We start from the raw sequence: 24506 nt of genomic DNA on the forward strand, positions 1-24506 counted from the left end.
CGTTCCCCTCTCTTTCCCCCCCCGTTCCCCTCTCTTTCCCCCCCCGTTCCCCTCTCTTTCCCCCCCCGTTCCCCTCTCTTTCCCCCCCCGTTCCCCTCTCTTTCCCCCCCCGTTCCCCTCTCTTTCCCCCCCCGTTCCCCTCTCTTTCCCCCCCCGTTCCCCTCTCTTTCCCCCCCCCGTTCCCCTCTCTTTCCCCCCCCGTTCCCCTCTCTTTCCCCCCCCGTTCCCCTCTCTTTCCCCCCCCGTTCCCCTCTCTTTCCCCCCCCGTTCCCCTCTCTTTCCCCCCCCGTTCCCCTCTCTTTCCCCCCCCGTTCCCCTCTCTTTCCCCCCCCGTTCCCCTCTCTTTCCCCCCCCGTTCCCCTCTCTTTCCCCCCCCCGTTCCCCTCTCTTTCCCCCCCCGTTCCCCTCTCTTTCCCCCCCCGTTCCCCTCTCTTTCCCCCCCCGTTCCCCTCTCTTTCCCCCCCGTTCCCCTCTCTTTCCCCCCCGTTCCCCTCTCTTTCCCCCCTCGTTCCCCTCTCTTTCCCCCCCCGTTCCCCTCTCTTTCCCCCCCCGTTCCCCTCTCTTTCCCCCCCCGTTCCCCTCTCTTTCCCCCCCCGTTCCCCTCTCTTTCCCCCCCCGTTCCCCTCTCTTTCCCCCCCCGTTCCCCTCTCTTTCCCCCCCCCGTTCCCCTCTCTTTCCCCCCCCGTTCCCCTCTCTTTTCCCCCCCCGTTCCCCTCTCTTTCCCCCCCCGTTCCCCTCTCTTTCCCCCCCCCGTTCCCCTCTCTTTCCCCCCGTTCCCCTCTCTTTCCCCCCCCCGTTCCCCTCTCTTTCCCCCCCCGTTCCCCTCTCTTTCCCCCCTCGTTCCCCTCTCTTTCCCCCCCGTTCCCCTCTCTTTCCCCCCCGTTCCCCTCTCTTTCCCCCCTCGTTCCCCTCTCTTTCCCCCCTCGTTCCCCTCTCTTCCCCCCCCCCGTTCCCCTCTCTCTCCCCCCCCCCGTTCCCCTCTCTCTCCCCCCCCCCGTTCCCCTCTCTCTCCCCCCCCCGTTCCCCTCTCTCCCCCCCCCCCGTTCCTCTCTCTTCCCCCCACCGTTCCCCTCTCTTTTCCCCCCCCCCATTCCCCTCTCTTCCCACCCCCCCCGTTCCCCTCACGCCCCCCCTTGCCCCCCTCCCTCCCTTCTCTCCCGCTCCCCTCCCTCCCCTCGCTCCCACTCCCCGCTCTTTCCTCCCCCGCCCCGCACCTTCCCCTCCATCCCGCGCCCCTCCTGCTCCACTTGCTCTCCCTTTCCTTTTCCTTTCCCATCCCCATTCCCCCCTCCTCTACCCTTTGTCTCCCATTCCCCACTTCCGATTCCCTTTTGAAAGTTACGATTGAATCTGCTTCCACAGCTCTTTCAGGCAGTGCGTTCCAGATCACAATAACTCGCTGTTTAAAAAATAAATTCTCCTCATCTCCCCCTCTGGTTCTTTTGCAAATTAACTCTGTCTCCTCTGGTTACTGACCCTTCCGCCTGTGGAAACCGTTTGTCCTGATTTACTCTATTAAAACCCCTCATGATTTTGAACCTCTCGATCAAAACTCTTAACCTTTGCTCTAAAAAGAAAGAAAGACTTGCATTTATATAGCGTCTTTCATGACCACTGGACGTCTCAAAGCACTTTACAGCCAATGAAGTACTTTTGGAGTGTCGTCACTGTTGTAATGTGGGAAACGCGGCAGGTAATTTGCGCACAGCAAGCTCCCACACACAGCAATAAGATAATGACCAGATAATCTGTTTTTGTCATGCTGATTGAGCGATAAATGTTGGTCCCAGGACACCGGGGAGAACTTCCCCTGCTCTTCTTCAAAATAGTGCCGTGAGATCTTTTGCGTCCACCTGATAGAGCAGACGGGGCCTCGGTTTAATGTCTATCTGAAAGATGGCCCCTCCGACAGTGCGGCGCTCCCTCGGCACTGCCCCTCCGACAGTGCGGCGCTCCCTCGGCACTGCCCCTCCGACAGTGCGGCGCTCCCTCGGCACTGCCCCTCCGACAGTGCGGCGCTCCCTCGGCACTGCCCCTCCGACAGTGCGGCGCTCCCTCGGCACTGCCCCTCCGACAGTGCGGCGCACCCTCGGCACTGCCCCTCCGACAGTGCGGCGCTCCCTCGGCACTGCCCCTCCGACAGTGCGGCGCTCCCTCGGCACTGCCCCTCCGACAGTGCGGCGCTCCCTCGGCACTGCACTGGGAGTGTCAGCCTAGGTTTATGTGCTCATGTCCGTGGAGTGGGACTTGAACCCACAACCTCTGACTCATGGAGAAGCGTGTGCTGCCCACTGAGCCACAGCTGACACTGCCCAGCTTCTCCAGTCTCTGCACATAACTGATCCTTTTTTCTGATTTTTTTTTTTCAGCTCGAAGAGGTAAAGGCTTCAGAGCGGAAGCTGAAAGTGCGCCTCAAGAACCTGACTATGGAGCTGGCCTTGTACAAAAGGGGGTGAGTTTGCTGTCGATTCATGAGAACGTAAGAATTAGGAGCAGGAGTTGGCCATTCGGCCCCTCGAGCCTGCTCCGCCATTCAATGAGATCACGGCTGATCTTCGACCTCAACTGCACTTTCCCCATATCTCCATATCCCTCGATTCCCCAAATGTCCAAAAATCTATCGATCTCAGTCTTGAATATTTTTAGTTTAGAAGAATGAGAGGTGATCTCATTTCAATGCTCGGTCATTGAGCATATTCAAGGCAGAGAGTGATGGATTTTTGAATTTTCAGGGAAATCAAGGGATATGGGGACAGTGCAGGGAAGTGGAGTTGAGGTAGAAGATCAGCCATGATCTTATTGAATGGCGGAGCAGGCTCGAGGGGCCGAATGGCCGACTCCTGCTCCTAATTCTTATATACTCAGCGACTGAGCCTCCACATCCCTCTGGGGTAGAGAATTCCAATAGATTCACCACCCTCTGAGTGAAGAAATTTTTCCTCATCTCCGTCTCTAAATGGCCGACCCCTTATCCTGAGACTGTGACCCCTGGTTCTAGACTCCCCAGCCCGGGGGAAATATCCTCCCTGCATCCACCCTGTCAAGCCCTGTAAGAATTTTGTATCTTTCAATGAGATCACCTCTCATTCTTCTAAACTCTAGGGAATACAGGCATAGTCTACTTAATCTCTCCTCATAGGACAATCCCCCCCCATCCCAGGAATCAGTCTGCTGAACCTCTATGGCAAGTATATCCTTCCTTAGATAAGGAGACCAAAACTGTGCACAATACTCCAGGTGCGGTCTCTCCAGAGCCCAATATAATTGCAGTGACATTCTAAGATGATTCTACTATTAACAGCTGCAGACTTTTAAAATCATTCTCTCCTCTTTCTCCTTATTCCCCCCCCCCCCGACCCTGCTCTCCCCATCTTGTCTGACTGACGTTCTGCTTTTCCCTTTCAGTCGACTCACTCCAGTGGGGCCCTCGCCGCCGAACCGATCGAATTTAAACCTCAGCTCCGGCCGGCGTCCTCCGACCAGGACAGACTCAGCCACCAGGGTCCGAGTGGACAGTCAGCCGGCCTCGCGGGAACGGAGCAAGCAATGGTCGGGGCCCCGCGAGCGGGAGAGATCCACGTCCCGAGAGAGGAGTGGCCGCTGGGCAACGTTTCACAAGCGAGAGCGGTCGTCCTCCAGGGAGAGCCAGCGAGGGACTCACTGCCATGGTCCCAGACTGTCCCCATCTCCAATAGGTACAGCTTACCCCAAAATATGGCCCCGTGCGCAACTCTTGCAAATCAAGCGAAAATCATACAATAGTAAAGAAAGACCTGCATTTCTATAGCGCCTTTCACGACCACCGGACATCCCAATGCGCTTTAGAGCCAATTAAGTACTTTTTTGCGCACAGCAAGCTCCCACAAACAGCAATGTGATAATGACCCAGATAGTTTTAGTGATGCTGATTGAGGGATAAATATTGGCCTCAGGACACCGGGGAGAACTCCCCCTGCTCTTCTTTGAAATAGGATCTTTTACGTCCACCTGAGAGAGCAGACGGGGCCTCGGTTTAACGTCTCATCTGAAAGACGGCACCCCCGACAGTGCGGCGCTCCCTCAGCACTGCCCCTCCGACAGTGCGGCGCTCCCTCAGCACTGCCCCTCCGACAGTGCGGCGCTCCCTCAGCACTGCCCCTCCGACAGTGCGGCGCTCCCTCAGCACCACACTGGGAGTGTCGGCCTGGATTGTTGTGCTCAAGTCCCTGGAGTGGGACTTAAAGCCACAACCTTCTGACTCCGAGGCGAGGGTGCTGTCCACTGAGCCACAGCAGGCACGAGTACAGCTCAGAATGAGGCCATTCGGCCCATCAGGTCTGCGCCGTCTCTTTCAAAGAATACTCCAGTCAGTCCCACTCCCCCTGCTCTTTCCCCATATCCCGGCAATTTTATCTCCCAAGTATTTATCCAATTCCCTTGGAAAGCTACTATTACAACAGTGACTTCAAAAAGTACATCATTTGGCTGTAAAGCGCTTTGGGATGTCCGGTGGTCGTGAAAGGCGCTATATAAATGCAAGTCTTTCTTTTTTTCTTTTATTGAATCTGTTCCCACCAACCTTTCAGGCCGTGCATTCCAGATCCTAACCACTCGTTGTGTTTAAAAAAAAAAAAAAAGTTTTCCCTCATGTTCCCTCTGGTGATTGAACTTCAGGGGTTAAATTATGAGGAGGGATTACACAAACTGGGTTGTATTCCCGAGAATTTAGAAGTTTAAGGGCTGATGTGATCGAAGTTTTCAGGATATTAAGGGGAACAGATAGGGTATAGAGAGAGAGAAACTATATCCGCTGGTTGGGGAGTCTAGGACTAAGGGACATTGTCTGAAAATTAGAGCCAGATCTTTCAGGAGTGAAATTAGAAAACACTTCTACACACAAAGGGCGGGAGAAATTTGGAACTCTCTTCCACAAACGTCAATTGATGCCAGATCAATTGTTAATTTTCATCGGGGAGATTGATAGCTTTTTCTTAACCAAAGCTATTAAGGGATATGGGCCAAAGGCGGGTATATGGAGTTAGGTCACAGATCAGTCATGATCTCATTGAATGGCGGAACAGGCTCGAGGGGCTGAATGACTGGCCTCCTCCTGTTCCTAATGTAACAGGCTTGAGGGGCTGAATGGCCTCCTCCTGTTCCTGTGTAACAGGCTCGAGGGGCTGAATGGCCTCCTCCTGTTCCTGTGTAACAGGCTCGAGAGACTGAATGGGCCTCCTCCTGTTCCTGTGTAACAGGCTCGAGAGACTGAATGGGCCTCCTCCTGTTCCTGTGTAACAGGCTCGAGAGACTGAATGGGCCTCCTCCTATTCCTGTACAACAGGCTCGAGGGGCTGAATGGCCTCCTGATCCTATCGACCCTCCTGCCACTTTCTTTTTATTTATTCTATTTAAATTCTTCATGATTTTGAACACCTCGATCAGATCTCTTGTTAGCCTTCTCTGTTCTAAGGAGAACATCCCAACTTCTCCAGTCTCTCCACTGAAGTCCCTCATCCCTAGAATCATTCACAGTCCTTTTTTGGCTAAAGGTTTTATTAATAAGTACAAAATATGGGAAAGTTAAGGTGAAAGTTGTTGTAGAACACTTTACTGTTTGGGTGTTCAGTATCTGTATCGTGCACTTCAGGCATACAACAGGTTAGATGCGATGGAAATCACCCCCTACACTGTCCCCATCGGCGTGTCACATGTGGCTCAGTGGGCAGCGCACTCGCCTCTGAGTCAGAAGGTTGTAGGTTCAAGTCCTACTCCAGAGACTTGAACACAAAAATACAGGCTGACACTCCCAGTGCAGTGCTGAGGGAGCGCCGCATTGTCGGAGGGGCAGCGCTGAGGGAGCGCCGCACTGTCGGAGGGGCAGCGCTGAGGGAGCGCCGCACTGTCGGAGGGGCAGCGCTGAGGGAGCGCCGAACTGTCAGAGAGGCAGCGCTGAGGGGGGGCAGCGCTGAGGGAGCGCCGCACTGTCGGAGGGGCAGCGCTGAGGGAGCGCCGCACTGTCGGAGGGGCAGCGCTGAGGGAGCGCCGCACTGTCGGAGGTGCCGTCTTTCAGATGAGACGTTAAACCGAGGTCCCGTCTGCTCTCTCGGATGGACGTAAACAATCCCACGGACACTATTTTGAAGAAGAGCAGGGGAGTTATCCCCGGTGTCCTGGGGCCAATATTTATCCCTCAACCAACATAACAAAAGCCGCTTATCAGGTGATTGTGACATTGCGTGAATTAGCTGCCGCGTTTCCCACATAACAGCAGCGACTACACTCCAAAAAGTACTTCATTGGCTGCAAAGCGCTTTGAGACAACCGGTGGCCATGAAAAGGCGCTATATAAATGCAAGTCTTTCTTTCTGCTCCTCAGGGATCCGACAACCTCGCTTTGACCCCACTGCGTATGTGCACGACAAGGAAAGCAAACAGAAGGAGGCGGAGCAGAGAAAGTAAGTTATTAAGCAAGGAGAATGCTAAATATAAGCACTGTGGTTCATTGAGTGACGAGGACCAAGTTTCTAAACAGCAGTTTACAGACAGATCACCTATTACTGCTGTGCCTGTCTCCTGCAGTCATGCAAATATCTGTTGGCTTCTTTACTCCTGTATTTGTTGTAGCTTTGCGAATCTTCACGGGCAGCGGGGTTGGTTTTGGGGTCTTGCACGGTGTTTGGGCTATGTGGGGCACCGGGGCTAAACCTTAACCTCAGGTTCTCAGAATGCTTCTTGATTCTCTGAGGCTTCCCGCCATTAGTCTGAGTCATTGAATATACTCAAGATGGAGATAGACTGAATTTTGAGCGATAAGGGAGTCAAGGGTCATGGGGAGCGGGCAGGGAAGTGGAGCTGAGTCCATGATTGGATCAGCCATGATCTTATTGAATGGCGGAGCAGGCTCGAGGGGCCAGAAGGCCTACTCCTGCTCTTATTTCTTGTGTTCTAGTCCAGTCGACTGTCTACTCCCCTCCCCTCCACAATCTCTGGGGGCAGCAGTAAATCATCATCATAGGCAGTCTCTCGAAATCGAGGAAGACTTGCTTCCACTCAAAATGAGTCCTCAGGTGGCTGAACAGTCCAATACGAGAACCACAGTCTCTGTCACAGGTGGGACAGACAGTGGTTGAAGGAAAGGGTGGGTGGGGAGTCTGGTTTGTCGCACGCTCCTTCCGCTGTCTGCGTTTGGTTTCTGCACGCTCTCGGCGACGAGACTTGAGACACTCATTTTGATACCAAATTGTAGAAAATCGACTGCATACTTCCTGTCACAAAAGCAAAAAACTGAGATTTATATAGCGCCTTTCATGACCTCAGGACGTCCCAAAGTGCATTAGACCCAGTGAAGTATAGTCACTGTTGTAATGTGGGAAACACAGCAGCCAATTTGCGCATAGCAAGCTCCCACAAACAGCAACGTGATAATGAACAGATCATCTGATTTTAAAGATTGAGGGCTAAATATTGGCCCCAGGACACTGGGGAGCACTCCCCTGCTCTTCTTCGAAATAATGGCCATGGGATCTTTTATGTGAGAGAGCAAATGGGGCCTCGGTTTAACTTCTCATCCGAAAGACGGCACCTCCGACAGTGCGGCGCTCCCTCAGCCCTGCCCCTCCGACAGCGCGGCGCTCCCTCAGCCCTGCCCCTCCGACAGCGCGGCGCTCCCTCAGCCCTGCCCCTCCGACAGCGCGGCGCTCCCTCAGCCCTGCCCCTCCGACAGCGCGGCGCTCCCTCAGCCCTGCCCCTCCGACAGCGCGGCGCTCCCTCAGCCCTGCCCCTCCGACAGCGCGGCGCTCCCTCAGCCCTGCCCCTCCGACAGCGCGGCGCTCCCTCAGCCCTGCCCCTCCGACAGCGCGGCGCTCCCTCAGCCCTGCCCCTCCGACAGCGCGCCGCTCCCTCAGCCCTGCCCCTCCGACAGCGCGGCGCTCCCTCAGCCCTGCCCCTCCGACAGCGCGGCGCTCCCTCAGCCCTGCCCCTCCGACAGCGCGCCGCTCCCTCAGCCCTGCCCCTCCGACAGCGCGCCGCTCCCTCAGCCCTGCCCCTCCGACAGCGCGGCGCTCCCTCAGCCCTGCCCCTCCGACAGCGCGGCGCTCCCTCAGCCCTTTCCCTCCGACAGCGCGGCGCTCCCTCAGTCCTTCCCCTCCCCAGCGCGGCGCGATGCTCCCTCAGTGCTGTCCCTCCGACAGCGCGGCGCTCCCTCAGTCCTGCCCCTCTGACAGTGCGGCGCTCCCTCAGCCCTGCCCCTCCGACAGTGCGGCGCTCCCTCAGCCCTGCCCCTCCGACAGCGCGGCGCTCCCTCAGCCCTTCCCCTCCGACAGCGCGGCGCTCCCTCAGTCCTTCCCCTCCCCAGCGCGGCGCGGTGCTCCCTCAGTGCTGCCCCTCCGACAGCGCGGCGCTCCCTCAGCCCTGCCCCTCCGACAGTGCGGCGCTCCCTCAGCCCTGCCCCTCCGACAGTGCGGCGCTCCCTCAGCCCTGCCCCTCCGACAGTGCGGCGCTCCCTCAGCCCTGCCCCTCCGACAGCGCGACGCTCCCTCAGCACTGCCCCTCCGACAGCGCGACGCTCCCTCAGCACTGCCCCTCCGACAGCGCGACGCTCCCTCAGCACTGCACTGGGAGTGTCAGCCTGGATTTTGTGCTCCAGTCTCTGGAGTGGGATTTGAACCCACAACCTTCTGACCTGGAGGGGGAGCATACTGAGTCATGGCTGAGAGGCCTCTGCTGTATTATTATGCTGACGCCGATGTTTGCCGCGACGGTTGCATCCCGTGTAATCCTGCGATCTCTCCTGCGCAGCTTGAGAAAGATCCACAGGCACATGAGCTGCCTGACCAACGACGAGCGAGGGAGACCCAAATCCCGAACCCACTCCCGCGAAGGCAGCGGCGGGAAGGTGCGAGGGGGCAGTCGGAGTCACGGCCGGAGCTCCTCAGGTAGGGGGTTTGCGGGGGGGCGGGGGGGGAAGCTGGTCTTGAGGCGCAGGTGAGGGGGTGGGCCGAGTGGTTAGTCCCGGGGGCGGGGGGGGGGCCAGCCTGCGATCTGGGCAGTAAGTCGGGGTAATTTCCCTGCTGCCAACTTAGTCAATCTGGGCATCTCCCTCCCACCGTGTTCATTGAGGCATTACTCACGTCATTGCATGTCCTCTTCCACAGCGGAAAATCTCCAAAGCAGATTCTCCTCGGCAAGCTCGCTCAGTGATTTTGAAGACAGCGGAGCACCTTCCAAATCCAGGTAAATGTGCGACTCGAGGTGGGCCGAGTTGCCACCGGGTATTGTAGCTAAAGAGGGAGTGTGCCTCTGTCCTATGTTCATCATAGGCAGTCCCTCGAAACAAGGATGACTTGCTTCCACGTCAAAAAGGGATGAGTTCAGGTGTTTCAATGAAGGACCTAATATTCCGGATCCCGAACTACATCCTGAAGGGTGGAAGATGCCTGTGGGTGGATTTTTTTAACGTGGGGTGACCGTTGCACACCAGCCACCACACGGGGCTTGACAGAGCGAGGTCTCGGTCCAGTGGCGAGGGTTAACCAGGACGACTGGAGACCAGCTCTGCTGCACGGACCTAGTGCGCGCACACATATCGCACAGTGTGGGCCGGGCCCGTGCTGCCCCCTGGGCCATTGTTACAGTGTTCGTGACTCCGGGAATTATAGACACACACACACAATGTCGGATTAACCTTGAAGACTTTTATTTGTAGAACCAAAGTTAAATCTCCCACAGAGGCAATGATTATACTCAACTCAGCGTATACAAGGTAAATACCTAAAGGTCCCCTTTTTATGCCCTTTTAGCCTTCAAAGAAGGGTTCTGAGCGGGATGGGGTGTGCGGGATCCTTGCAGAATTATTGGGCTACTCAAACGGAGAGTGGGTCGACCAAGAGCACTATCTTGGCCCAGGGGCAGCACGGGCCCAGCCCACACTGCGATCTATGGATCGTAGGAGCATGTGCGCGCACTAGGTCCGTGCAGCAGAGCAGGTCTCCAGTCGTCCTGGTTAACCCTCGCCACTGGACCAAGACCTCACTCTGTCAAGCCCCGTGTGGTGGCTGGTGTGCAACGGCCACCCCACGTTAAAAAAATCCACTCACTTGCATCTTCTACCCTTCAGGATGGAGTTCGGAATCCGGAATATTAGCTCCTTCATTGATACACCTGTGAACTCGTCCCTTTTTGGAGCAAGTTATTGTTTAAATGGAGAAAGATTGAAAAGTGCTGCAGTACAGCGGGACCTGGGGGGTACTTGTGCATGAAACACAAAAGGATAGTATGCAGGTACAGCAAGTGATCAGGAAGGCCAATGGAATCTTGGCCTTTATTGCAAAGGGGATGGAGTATAAAAGCAGGGAAGTCTTGCTACAGCTATACAGGGTATTGGTGAGGCCACACCTGGAATACTGTGTGCAGTTTTGGTTTCCATATTTACGAAAGGATATACTTGGCTTTGGAGGCAGTTCAGAGAAGGTTCACTCGGTTGATTCCGGAGATGAGGGGGTTGACTTATGAGGAAAGGTTGAGTAGGTTGGGCCTCTATTCATTGGAATTCAGAAGAATGAGAGGTGATCTTATCGAAATGTATAAGATTATGAGGGGGCTCGACAAGGTGGATGCAGAGAGGATGTTTCCATTGATGGGGGAGACTAGAACTAGGGACCGCCCATTTAAACTGAAATGAGGAGAAATTTCTTCTCTCAGGGTTGTAAATCTGTGGAATTTGCTGCCTCAAAGAGCTGTGGAAGCCGGGTCATTGAATAAACAGAAATAGACAGTTTCTTAAACGATAAGGGGTTATGGGGAGCGGGCAGGGAAGTGGACCTGAGTCCATGATCGGATCAGTCATGATCGTATTAAATGGCGGAACAGGCTCGAGGGGCCATATATCCTACTCCTGCTCCTATTTCTTACGTTCTTATCCTTGATACGAGGGACCGCCTAATACTATACCCAGACCCAAGTGCTGGTCAGGCTTACCTTGTCTCGGGTATTCTCACCTTAGGGACCAAGATAAAGGCTTCTTTTGTCTGCAGTGAGTGTTAACTCCTCCAACCCTCATATTTAAGCCTGAATTCGAGTGGCCCCTCGGGCAGAAGAATGCTTGTTTCTTTTACTGAACTCTCAAGCACGTTCTCAGCCTTCCACGGCAATTGTCAGGGGTGTTGCACTCTTATCTCGTTTAGGTTTTACAACTTTGTTTTTACAGGGTTCACTTTTTGCTTTTCTAAACACTTTTTGCTCATTATAGCAGCCATCTTACAGTTTCCCAATTTTATAATGACAGCAGCCATTTTGTCGCGTGTATCCTGAGTTGGAACAAGTATAGAATAGGAAAACTGCCATTTAATGTTGTCTGAAGCGTTTGCTTCTGTGATGTTCGTCATTCATCTGAAATTGCTCCCACTGCCAGTGACCGATTGCCAGCGCTTCACCCAGGTGTTGTGCAGCTCAAAGTACTCTCCAAACACAACACGGGTTTGGGGAATTATACTGCGCCCTGATTTTTTTTCCTAGTTTAAGTGGGTCGTCATCACAGGCAGTCCCTCAGAATCGAGGAAGACTTGCTTCCACTCTTAGCGCGAGTTCTCAGGTGGCTGAACGGACCAATAGGAGAACCACAGTCCCTGTCACAGGTGGGACAGACAGTGGTTGAGGGACAGGGGAGGGTGGGACTGGTTTGCCGCACGCTCCTTCCGCTGCCTGCGCTTGGTTTCTGCATGCACAAGTCTCGCACGCCCATTCCTTTCTTGAAATCCGAGTGACAACACTGCAAGGTCTGAGCAAAAACCTCTTCTCGGGGACCTCAGCACAGCTCGTTGCACCGCAAACTAAGGGAGCACCTCAATCTGGAGAAAGAATTGGGCGTGAGACTAACTGGGTTAAGCTCTTTCAAAGAGCACAGGCACGATGGCCTGTATGATTCTGTGTGCCTTGTGCTAAGTTCCAGGTTTGTATAGATAGCTGGTTGGTACTGATTCATTTGACAGCTCCGTATGCAACAACAACTTATATTTAAATAGAGTATGAGAGGAAGCTTGCCGGGAACATAAAAACTGACTGCAAAAGCTTCTATAGATATGTGAAGAGAAAAAGATTAGTGAAGTCAAACCGTAGGTCTCTTGCAGTCGGATTCAGGTGAATTTATAACGGGGAACAAAGAAATGGCAGATCAGTTGAACAAATACTTTGGTTCTGTCTTCACGAAGGAAGACACAAAAAAGGTCCCAAGGTGCTTCACAGGAGTGTTATGAGATTTAAAAAAATTTGACACTGAGCCGCAGTAGAAGTTGGCGCAGGTGGCCAAAAGCTTTGGTCAAAGAGCTAGGTTTTAAGGAGCATCTTGAAGGAGGAAAGAGAGATTGAGGGAGGGAGTTCCAGAGCTTGGGGCCCAGGCAACAGAAGGCACGGCCACCGATGGTGGAGCGATTATAATCAGGGATGCTCAAGAGGGCAGAATTAGAGGAGCGCAGAGATCTCGGGGGGGTTGTGGGGCTGGAGAAAATTACAGAGATAGGGAGGGGCGAGGGCCATGGAGGGATTTGTAAACCAGGATGAGAATTTTGAAATCGAGGGGTTGTTTAATCCTTTAAGGTGCATCAACCAGAGGGTCGCAGATTAAATCACCGAGTCTTGTTGAGGCTTTTCTGGTAATCTGTAATTAATAATAATTTTTTAAAAAATACATATATAAATATATATTTTTTTCTTCCTTCCTCCTCCCAACAACAGATTGAAGAGAGGCAGAAAACCTCGGCCATTGGGATCGGCTTCCTGGACCAGTCCTAACTTGGTGAGTTGCTCGCTAGTCCGCACCAGTCACATTCCCCGTGCCTCCGAGTCTCGTGTTAGCTCAGGTTTGCCCTCTGAATCCCACTAGAGCACACAAATCTAGGCTGACGCTCCCAGTGCAGTACTGAGGGAGCGCCGCACTGCCGGAGGTGCCGTCTTTCAGATGAGACATTAAACCGAGGCCCCGTCACAGGTGGACGTTTAAAGATCCTATTTCGAAGAAGAGTAAGAGTGTTCTCCTCGGTGTTCTGGGGCTAATATTTATCCTTCAATCCACATCACTAAAACAGAATTCAGCAGAGGAGGACAAAGGGTTTAATTAAGAGGGGGAAAATAGAGTATGAGAAGAAGCTTGCCGGGAACATAAAAATTAACTGCAAAAGCTTCTATAGATATGTGAAGAGAAAAAGATTAGTGAAGACAAACGTAGGTCCCTTGCAGTCGGATTCAGGTGAATTTATAATGGGGAACAAAGAAATGGCAGACCAATTGAACAAATACTTTGGTTCTGTCTTCACGAAGGAAGACACAAATAACCTTCCGGAAATACTAGGGGACCGAAGGTCTAGTGAGAAGGAGGAACTGAAGGATATCCTTATTAGGCGTGAAATTGTATTAGGAAAGTTGATGGGATTGAAGGCCGATAAATCCCCGGTGCTTGATAGTCTGCATCCCAGAGTACTTAAGGAAGTGGCCCTAGAAATAGTGGGTGCATTGGTGATCATTTTCCAACAGTCTATCGACTCGGGATCAGTTCCTTGGACTGGAGGGTAGCTAATGCAACACAAGTTTTTAAAAAGGGAGGGAGAGAGAAAGCGGGTAATTATATACCGGTTAGCCTGACATCAGTGGTGGGGAAAATGTTGGAATCAATTATTAAGGATGAAATAGCAGTGCATTTGGAAAGCAGTGACAGGATCGGTCCAAGTCAACATGGATTTATGAAGGGGAAATCATCTGGAATTTTTTGAGGATGTAACTAGTAGAGTGGACAAGGGAGAACCAGTGGATGTAGTGTATTTGGACTTTCAAAAGGCTTTTGACAAAGTCCCATACAAGAGATTGGTGTGCAAAATCAAAACACATGGTATTGGGGGTAATGTACTGACGTGGATAGAGAACTGGTTGGCAGACAGGAAGCAGAGAGTTGGGATAAACGGGTCCTTTTCAGAATGGCAGGCAGTGACTAGTGGGATGCCGCAGGGCTCAGTGCTGGGACCCCAGCTCTTTACAATATACGTCAATGATTTGGTTGAAGGAAATGAGTGTAATATCTCCAAGTTTGCAGATGACACTAAACTGTGGCGGTGTGAGCTGTGAGGGGGATGCTAAGAGGCTGCAGGGTGACTTGGACAGGTTAGGTGAGTGGGCAAATACATGGCAGATGCAGTATAATGTGGATAAATGTGAGATTATCCACTTTGGGGGCAAAAACACGAAGACAGAATATTATCTGAATGGTGGCAGAGATTAGGAAAAGGGGAGGTGCAACGAGACCTGGGTGTCATGGTTCATCAGTCATTGAAAGTTGGCATGCAGGTACAGCAGGCGGTGAAGAAGGCAAATGGTATGTTGGCCTTCATAGCAAGGGGATTTGAGTAAAGGAGCAGGGAGGTCTTACTGCAGTTGTACAGGGCCTTGGTGAGGCCTCACCTGGAATATTGTGTTCAGTTTTGATCTCCTAATCTGAGGAAGGACGTTCTTGCTATTGAGGGAGTGCAGCAAAGGTTCACCAGACTGATTCCCGGGACATATGAGGAGAGACTGAATCAACTGGGCCTTTATACATTGGAGTTTAGAAGGATGAGAGGGATCTCATAGAAACATACAAGATTCTGATGGGACGGGACAGGTTAGATGCGGGTAGATTGTTCCTGATGTTGGAGAAGTCCAGAAGCAGGGGACACAGTCTAAGGATAAGGGGTAGGCCATTTGGGACTGAGATGAGGAGAAACTTCTTCACTCAGAGAGTTGTTAACCTGTGGAATTCCCTGCCGCAGAGAGTTGTTGATGCCAGTTCATTGGATAAATTCAAGAGGGAGTTAGATATGGTCCTTACGACTAAGGGGATCAAGGGGTATGGAGAGAAAGCAGGAAAAGGGTACTGAGGGAATGATCAGCCATGATCTTATCGAATGGTGGTGCAGGCTCGAAGGGCCGAATGGCCTACTCCTGCACCTATTTTCTATGTTTGTATACTCCATCTCCCTTGCATTAAAGACCAACATTCCATTTGCTTTGCTAATAAGAAAGACTTGATTTTCTATAGCGCCTTTCATGACCTCAGGATGTCCCAAAGCACTTTACAGCCATTGAAGAACTTTTGGAGTGTAGTCACTGTTGTAATGTGGGAAACGTGGCAGCCAGTTTGCACACAGCAAGATCCCACAAACAGCGATAATGAACAGATATGTTTTTTTTTAAAAGTGGTGTCGATTGAGGCATAAGCCCTAGTGCTGCTTTGTGAGAGGCACGGTTCTAAGTTCCACCTCCGTCCCCATCTTTAAAGATGAGAGGAAATGCATGGGAATGGGACTGCCTGAAAGGGCGGTGGGAGCAGATTCAATCGTAACTTTCAAACGGGGAATTGGACAAATGTTTGAAGAGGAAAAATCTGCAGGGCTGTGGGAAAAGGGCAGTGGGTGGGGAGTGGGACTAATTGGATCGCTCTTTCAAGGGGCCGACACAGGCACGATGGGCCGAATGGCCTCCTTCGATGCTGTATGATTCTGAGAGATGTCAGCCCTCTTTGCTCTGTCTTCCCAGCCTCAGAGGAAGTCCAAACCGAAGAAACGCTTAGCGAGCACCCCGACGAAGCAGAAAAAGGCGTCCGACAAAGGTAAGCGCACCGAGCAATTGCACCGAACACCAGGGAAAAGCATTGGAGCAAAAGAAATAGGAGCAGGAGTCGGCCATTCGGTCCTTCGAGCCTGCTCCGCCATTTAATAAGATCACGGCTGATCTTCGACCTCAACTCCACTTTCCCGCCCGATCCCCATATCACTCGATTCCTCGAGAGTCCATACAGCTCTTTCTCAGTCTTGAATATACTCAACGACTCAGCCTCCACAGCCCTCTGGGGCAGAGAATTCCAAAGATTCACCACCCTCTGAGTGAAGAAATTCCTCCTCATCTCAGTCCTAAATGGCCGACCCCTTATCCTGAGACTGTGTGACCCCCTGGTTCTAGACTCCCCAGCCCGGGGGGAAACATCCTCTCAGCATCTACCCTGTCAATCCCCTTCAGAATCTTGTATGTTTCAATGAGATCGCCTCTCCTTCTTCTAAACTCCAGAGAATATAGGCCCATTCTACTCCATCTCTCCTCATAAGACAGCCCTCTCTCATCCCAGGAATCAATCTAGTGAACCTCTGTTGGAACGCCCAAATCGTAATGGAAGCCACGTTAATTAGGTTTTTTAGTCCTGGTATGTACATAGGTCAGCCAGCATCTGTGGAGAGAGAGACAAAGTTCACGTTTCCAGCTAGTGTCTTTGCAAGGGTGCCAGACCTGCTGAGTATTTCGAGCAGTTTCTGGCTTTACTCCACTGGCAGAGGAGTTGGTAACCAGAGGACACAGATTCAAGGCGATTGGCAATGAACCAGGGGCAATGTGAGGAGACATTTTGTTTTACGCAGCGAGTTGCTGTGATCTGGAACGCGCTGCCTGAAAGGGCGGTGGGAGCAGATTCAATAGTAACTTTCAAAAGGGAAATTGGATAAATATTTGAAGGGAAAGAAATTAGAGGGCTATGGGGAACGAGCAGGGGGAGCAGGATTAATTGGATAGCTCTACTAAAGAGCCGTTACAGGCATGATGGGCCAAACGGCCTCCTTCTGTGCTGTATTCTTCTGTGTAAAGAAAGAAAGACTTGCATTTATATAGCGCCTTTCACGACCAGATGTCTCAAAGCGTTTTACAGCCTATGAAATACTTTTGGAGTGTAGTAATGTAGGAAATGCAGCAACCAATTTGCGCAAAGCAATGTGATAATGACCAGACAATATGTTTTTGTTATGTTGGTTGAGGGATAAATATTGGCCCCAGGACACTGAGGATAACCAACCTGATGCCAAGTTAGATTTGCAACGGTGGAATTCTCTAAATACATAAAAAGCTCTCTGAAAAAGGCTTTTTTTCATTCCGTATCTGCCCGTCTCCGCACCTTGCCTCAGCTCATCCGCTGCTGAAGCCCTCATCCGTGCCTTTGTTACCTCTAGATTTGACTATTCCAACGCACTCCTGGCCGGTCTACCACATTCTACCCGATGTAAACTGGAGGTGATCCAAAACTCGGCTGCCCCGTGTCCTAACTCGCACCGAGTCCCGCTCACCCATCACCCCCTGTGCTCGCTGCCCCGTGTCCTAACTTGCACCGAGTCCCGCTCACCCATCACCGCCTGTGCTCGCTGCCCCTGTGTCCTAACTCGCACCGAGTCCCGCACACCCATCGCCCCCTGTGCTCGCTGACCTACATCGGCTCCCGGTTAAACAACGTCTCGATTTCAAAATTCTCATCCTCGTGTTGAAATCCCTCCATGGCCTCGCCCCTCCCTATCTCTGTAATCTCCTCCAGCACCCCCTCTTTCCCCCCCCCCCCCCTCCCCCGAGATATCTGTGCTCCTCTAATTCTGCCCTCCTGAGCATCCCTGATTATAAATCGTTCAACCATCGGTGGCCGTGCCTTCTGTTGCCTGGCCCCAAGCTCTGGAACTCCCTCCCTAAACCTCTCCGCCTCTCTCCACTTCAAGACGCTCCTTAAAACCTGCCTCTTTGACCAAGCTTTTGGTCACCTGCGCTAATTTCCACTTTTGTGGCTCGATGTCAAATTTTTAATCTCTCAATACCCCCGTGAAGCGCCTTGGGTCGTTTCGCTACGTTAAAGGCGCTATATAAATACAAATTCTTGTTGTTATCTCTCCAGAAAATTACATGGACTCGTGTGACCTTTCGGAAATCGATGCCAGACTCAATGCGTTGCAGGAGTACATGAAGAAGCTGGGCGCTCGGACCGAGTGACCGATCCTTCGGTCAGATGCCGTAACGACAAACACGGAGGGGAAGGGGGTAAGACTGTACGGGGAGTAGATGCACCATCCGCCCCCAGCGATCGCAGCGTCTGCCGGACCCGGGACACGCAATCCGCAAGGTTCGACACGGGCTAAATAGGGGCATCCTTTTCCACACCCAGCTGGCAGAACTGAGTGTTACTTTATCGTGACCAGGAACGCAAAAAGAAATGGGATAAGTTTGTGGGCGGTGGGAACATTCGAGAGCCGTCTCGCCTTAATGCGACTGTTACACTATTTCGCAAACTGTGGGTGCGTGCAGGATTCTGCCTGAGCACCTGCAAGTGGTCAACACAGACTGTCCTGCAGCTGGAGTGCCCCCGCGGGGCGAGAGGGTGACAAATATCTTGACTGTTCTGGTAACTCCTTACTCGGGAGGTCAGGACCAGTGGCTGGTGAAAACCTTCTACGTCGTTTCTTGGCCACCCCGCGTTTCTCACAGTGGAAGGTGCGATTCTTGTGCGCTGTGTCCTGTGCACTATTCCCACAGCTGAGTGTGGAGTTATCGAGTGCAAAGATTCCCCAGTTATCGATGAGCACAGGCATTCGAGCTTTACAGGGAAGAAGGCACACGTTCCCCAGTCATTGGAAAGCTCCATACCTGGGTTCAAGCATGTGACTGCCCAGTCGGTGAAATATTATACAGAGCCAATGTCACAAAGCAAAATAGGAAGACAAGAGAGAACAGCACGATATTGACAGACTTTGTGATCTCAATGGATTCACTTCACAATTATGGAGGGAAGGCTTTTCGTCCATTTACATTCATCCTTAACAGGCCGAAAGTGTCCTTTATTTTAGCATCCATTTGTTTCGTGACTGTTTCCAGAGTTTTCATCTCTGCCACTTTATTCTGTCTGTTTACCATTCTGAATAATTCCCCAGGATCACTCCAGAACTTACCCCTCACTCCTTTGCACTGTTCCCACGGCTGAGTGGAATTATCCCCGGTTGTCTCCCCGCCCATTGTCCTACTCGGGCGATGTGATTTAAAGCAATACTCCACATTCTCCATTTCCTTTTAACTCTCTCCTCGTGTCGCCGTAAGGTTACCACTCGGAAGCCCCAAGTCTTTCCAGTCAGCTGCGACCTTTGACTCAGAGGATCGGCTGCGTAGCCCTTCTCTGCGCTGCCTCCGGCGCCCGAATATCTCCCCCGTGTCGCGGCCGGCAACCACCAACTGCAGCTGGATGCAGTGTCCCAGCTGCAGTCTGACCGGTTACTGCCCCTAATTGACCCGTTTGCATTTAAACTTGCGTTTTATTCATATTTTTAATTGCTTTTGAAGCAATGATCTGTGGGATTTAGGCTGGACGTCCATTCATGAGCAAGGGATAAATTGTGTTGCCCCGTTAAAATGTAGTTATGAAAGGTTTTTTTGGGTGGGGCTGAAAGTGTTGGCCTGTGTTTGAGGCGTGTGGTGAAGAGGCTATGCCTGGGGTGAGTAAAGGGCCTCTGGCACTATTGGCTCGATGACGTTCTGCTCCATGCTTGCAAGCACCATCAACGATTCTTTATTAAAAGTGTCTGTGTCCAGTACTTTAAACTTTGCTTCTTAGTTCAAGAAACCCTCTACAAATTGAATCCTCATTTTAAGATTCCTCTTTTCCGTGTCAGCCGTTGGTAGCACCCTTGCTTCTGAGTCAGAAGGTTGTGGGTTCAAGTCCAACTCCAGAGACTTGAACACAAAAATCTAGCCTGACCCTCCCAGTGCAGTACTGAGGGAGCGCCGCACTGTCTGAGGGATAGTACTGAGGGAGCGCCGCACTGTCGGAGGGGCAGTACTGAGGGAGCGCTGCACTGTCGGAGGAGCAGTGCTGAGGGAGCGCCGCACTGTCGGAGGGGCAGTGCTGAGGGAGCGCCGCACTGTCGGAGGGGCAGTGCTGAGGGAGCGCCGCACTGTCGGAGGGGCAGTGCTGAGGGAGCGCCGCACTGTCTGAGGGATAGTACTGAGGGAGCGCCGCACTGTCGGAGGAGCAGGGCTGAGGGAGCACCGCACTGTCGGAGGGGCAGGGCTGAGGGAGCGCCGCACTGTCGGAGGGGCAGTGCTGAGGGAGCGCCGCACTGTCTGAGGGATAGTACTGAGGGAGCACCGCACTGTCGGAGGGGCAGTACTGAGGGAGCGCCGCACTGTCGGAGGGGCAGTAATGAGGGAGCGCCGCACTGTCTGAGGGATAGTACTGAGGGAGCGCCGCACTGTCGGAGGAGCAGGGCTGAGGGAGCGCCGCACTGTCGGAGGGGCAGGGCTGAGGGAGCGCCGCACTGTCGGAGGGGCAGTGCTGAGGGAGCGCCGCACTGTCGGAGGGGTGATACAGAGGGAGCGCCGCACTGTCGGAGGGGCCATCTTTCGGATGGGACATTAAACCGAGGCCCCGTCTGCTCTTGAGTGGATGTGAAAGATCCCATTGCCACTATTTGAAGAAGAGTTGTCCTCGGTGTCCTGCTCAATATTTAACCCTCAATCAGCGCCTCATTATCACTTGCTGTGTGCAAATTGGCTGCTGCATTTCCCACATGACAACAGTGACTACACTTGAAAAAGTACCTCATTGGGACATCCGGTGGTCATGAAAGGCGCTATAGAGATGCAAGTCTTTGTTTTTTTAAAAAACCTTCCAGGTCTGTGTAGCTTTTTGTTTGGTTTTAGGTGGGCTCAGCTCAGTACCACGCTTCATCTATGCAAACCAAGACGCTGACGGCTGACACATTGCTGGTGACAGGAGCGGTGGCCTTTAAATGCTGCAGAGTACCTGCACGAGTTCCCTTCTGTCTGTAGATGCACGGTGCTGTGTTTTGAGCACAGCCTTAGCAACACCACCATCACAACCCCCCCTCCCCCCATGTGCTTTGGTTTGCTCCCCCACTGATCCAAGTTGGACAGCGGGGCCAATTTATCCCGCGCGCGCGTGCGTGTCTGCGTTCGTGCTCAATCCGGTAACTTGCTCGCTGCGACTCCCACTCTTGTGATGGGACGCGATACTCCCGATCTGAAATAAACATAGAAAATAGGAGCAGTAGGCCAATCGGACCTTCGAGCCTGCACCGCCATTCAATATGATCATGACTGATCCTCTATCTCAACACCATATTCCTGCTTTTTCCTCATACCCCTTGATGCCTTTTGTGTCTAGAAATCTATCTATCTCCCTCTTAAATATATTCAGTGACTTGGCCTCCCCAGCCTTCTGTGGTAGAGAATTCCACAGGTTCATCACCCTCTGAGTGAAACATTTTTCCTCATCTCGGTCCTAAATTTCCTACCCCGTATCCTGAGACTGTGTGACCCCTTGTTCTAGACTTAATCCCCCCGCATCCAGTCTGTCAGAAGTTTAAGGACAGGAAATGCTCTGCATCCATCTGAGGTAAACGTTGCAGGTGGGACACTGCCGCTGTGATTGTTCGCTTTCAGATGCAGTGCACAAGCAGACTTTACAGCAAACCTTCATCTGGTTTTCACTAGTACGTGAGGAGCCCTTTTTTTGGATTTAACTGGAGAGCTCAATAGTGCAAAGCTACTCCAAAGCTTGTAAGCGGGTGGGTAAAGTGAGCTGTGACTGGACTGGGCTTATTTTATTCGTAGGTTTAGCCGGCCTGTGTGGTGGTAAATATAGCAGGTTGGCAAACCACTTCCACTTTCAGCCCCGTCACCAGCTTTCTCTGTTTGCCAGGTTCTGCTCCGATGCCCACCATTCTCCTGCTGGCACCATCAGGAGCAGTGACTGTGCCATGATGGGGTGGGGGGCGTTGGCAGACAGCTGTAATTTACTGTCTCTTTGAGCATGTTCTGTAGAGACCCTTACCGTCACAACTGAAGCGTTAACACTATCTGTGAAATTTTGAAACACAATCACTCGTCGTCAATAGATTTTATTTGTTCTGATTTTACAATCACTTTGTAAATAAATCTTTTATTACAAGAAAATCGAGTGCGTCACTTATTAAAACAAAATCACATGGCTCTGCTGAGAGCGCGCATACACACGTTCGGTCCACACACACTCGCTGCTCTCACTGTCTTCAACTATAGTGGCACTCTACACGTGCTTTACAATCTTGCAGTGTGCAGAGACCGCTTGGGGCAGTTGGGTGGGAGAGGAAGCTGAAGAACCTACAATCCGTTGTGTGATGGGCACAGAATATGCTCCTTTGATCTGTAACAGGTGGATTCAGCCCAATGATTTTAAACCGAGACCGTCGATATTGTATTATGGTGCTCCGCTTTGAGTAGTAGATTTAACACCAACTTGAAGCATGAATCAGAATGTGGAGAAGCCCAAAACTAGGGACCGTAAATATAAGACAGTCACGAATAAATCCAACAGGGAATTCTGAAGAAACTTCTTTACCCAGAGAGCGGAGAGAATGTGGAACTCGCTGCCACGGAGTAGTTGAGGCGAATAGTATCGATGCATTTAAAGGGAAGCTCAGTCAGTGCATGAGGGAGTGAGGAATAGGATACACTGATTGGGTGAGATGTAGGGACATAGACACTATTGTAGACCAGTTGGGCCGAATGCTTCTGTAATTTTCCAAAGGGACTAACATAATACTCAAACTGGGGCCAACAAGGTTTTAAACCGTGCAGGAGTTTATACTTTATTGATCCTTCCCCCTTTCATTACTGGCAATATTTTTGCTGCATTGAAGCCAATCTTTTTGCCCCATTTATTTCATAAATACTGGGCAGGTTCTGTACAGGGTCTCGTATCCTCAAAATAAAAAGCCCATTGCAGGTTTTAGGTCTCTGGTCCTGAAGGGGGGCGGAGACCGGTTACCCAAACTGTAACCCGGGGTGCAATGAGGAAAGAACTTGAGAAGCATCTGAACACATCCCTCAAATATCACAAGGCGCTTTACCTAGCATGGCCAAATCTGCCGTTGCTTTGAGTGATAGTGGCAGGTATTGTGCAGAGTGAGGTCACACACCAGCAAATGCAAAATTAAAACTACTTTGCATTCAGGTCGGTTATTAAAGTTCAACAGGTAGGTTATACAAGCTCAACTGGAGAGATGGGAGCTGAAGATCAGTCAGTGCATCCAGTAAGTTTGAGAGAGAGAGAGAGAGAGAGAGAGAGAACTTTGAGTAGTTGAGGCGAATAGCAAGAGGTGCATTTAAGAGGCAGTAGATGAGTGCACGAGGGAGAAAGGAATAGTTTATGCTGATGGGGTGAGATGAAGAAATTAATAATCACGTCAACACATTCTGATTATCATGAGAGTTTCGTGTGGAGCATAAACACCGGCAGACCAAAAAAATAGTTTACAAAACTCTCCTCAAACACTTCAGCATGACGTCGACAGACCAACACAAAACATCCAGCCTACTTGCACCCCTGCTCAGTTTTTCATGCCGACACTTTCCGATTAGTTATTGCCTCCTGTAGCTTTCCAGCATCTCCTGTTTCAGTTCCTTGCGAAGCTGCAGTGTGGCTAAACAGTTTACTGAATTTCAGCTAAAAGATAGAGGGGTGTAAAGACAAACTACCACTCGTAACCATTTTATCTCCAGAAACTTTACAGTGTTGATTGGATAGTCGAAGTATATTTAAGGCGGAGATAGATTTTTGAGCAAGAAGGGGATCTAGAGTTATGGGGAGCAGAGTCCATGATCAGATCAGCCATAATCTTAATGAATGGCTTGTGGGGCTGAATGGCCTACTCCTATTTCTTATAGAGGGATAGTCAGCATCTTGAAGAGATGGCTGAACATTTCAGGTAGAAATCCTGCAGTTCTCCCGAGACTTGTTGGAGTAGTGTGTAGAGGGAGATTTATACTGCCTCCAACTCGTGCTGTACCCGAGCTGGGAGCGGTTGATGCAGACACTTATCGGAAATGGAAAGTGTTCCATCCTCCAGCCCTCAATTGAGAACAGAACTACCCTCGACAAAGAGCGTGCAATTTCGAGCCTTCTGTCGCGTCCTATCAGCGGTTTGGGAGAAGGGGGTTCCCCACCGGATCTTGTGTGCAAAATACACATTGGTGAAGTTCCACAACTGACACCATTTTGTACGATTGAGAAAGAGGGGGCTTTTCCTTAATCGCGAAACACTTTCACAGCCAAACTGAAGTGTATAAACAATAAGTTACAGAGACCAGCCCCCGACAGGAGGGTGACATTTGTGGGGACAATGCTCCAGATCATTTTCCACAATGAATACCACTGCACTCCTTGCTAATGCAGTTACTAAAAGCTGTAACATGAAAATATTACTGTCACTGGGCTGTTTGCTACCGATACACCATTAGAAATAAAATCACACATTGGCCTCCACAGATTTAGTTTTTGTTCAGTCTGGGGGAAATATACACTTATACCAGCGCATTTCTTGTGCAATACTCGGGGTACATTTACAAGACAAACTGAGGCACTGATGTGAAGCTAGTTACAGTGTAAACACTGCCTGAATTCAGCACCCGACTGCAAAGCAGAGATAACATCTCCCTCCATCTCGTTCCCAATCTTTGATAGGTACCGAGCCAAAATGGTGGCATAAATGCAACCTTAATTCTTCACCTTAAACGGCTCCCGCCAGATGTCCCTAATACTACGGTGGGCAGAGGAAACGTTTCAAGGACACCCTTAAAGCCCCCCTGACAAAGTGCAACATGCCCACTGACACCTGGGAGTCCCTGGCCAAAGACCGCCCTAAGTGGAGAAAGTGCATCCGGGA

At 51.6% G+C, this 24506-nt stretch overlaps 1 protein-coding gene across 3 annotated transcripts in view; it reads left to right on the top strand.

The window, feature by feature from the left end:
- Positions 1-21713, top strand: part of ccdc61 (coiled-coil domain containing 61) — a 31029-nt gene extending 9316 nt beyond the window's left edge. For all 3 annotated transcript variants that reach the window (XM_070867713.1, XM_070867710.1, XM_070867712.1), the window contains exons 7-14: positions 2370-2452; positions 3406-3695; positions 6356-6434; positions 8776-8912; positions 9132-9210; positions 12706-12766; positions 15532-15604; positions 17690-21713. In XM_070867713.1, coding sequence (XP_070723814.1) covers positions 2370-2452; positions 3406-3695; positions 6356-6434; positions 8776-8912; positions 9132-9210; positions 12706-12766; positions 15532-15604; positions 17690-17784 — 897 coding nt within the window. In that variant the 3' untranslated portion in view covers positions 17785-21713. The remainder of the gene's footprint in view (positions 1-2369; positions 2453-3405; positions 3696-6355; positions 6435-8775; positions 8913-9131; positions 9211-12705; positions 12767-15531; positions 15605-17689) is intronic.
- The last annotated feature ends 2793 nt before the right edge of the window (positions 21714-24506 follow it).

This window comes from Pristiophorus japonicus, chromosome 26 (genome assembly GCF_044704955.1).
Source record: "Pristiophorus japonicus isolate sPriJap1 chromosome 26, sPriJap1.hap1, whole genome shotgun sequence".
Classification (NCBI taxonomy): domain Eukaryota; kingdom Metazoa; phylum Chordata; class Chondrichthyes; family Pristiophoridae; genus Pristiophorus; species Pristiophorus japonicus.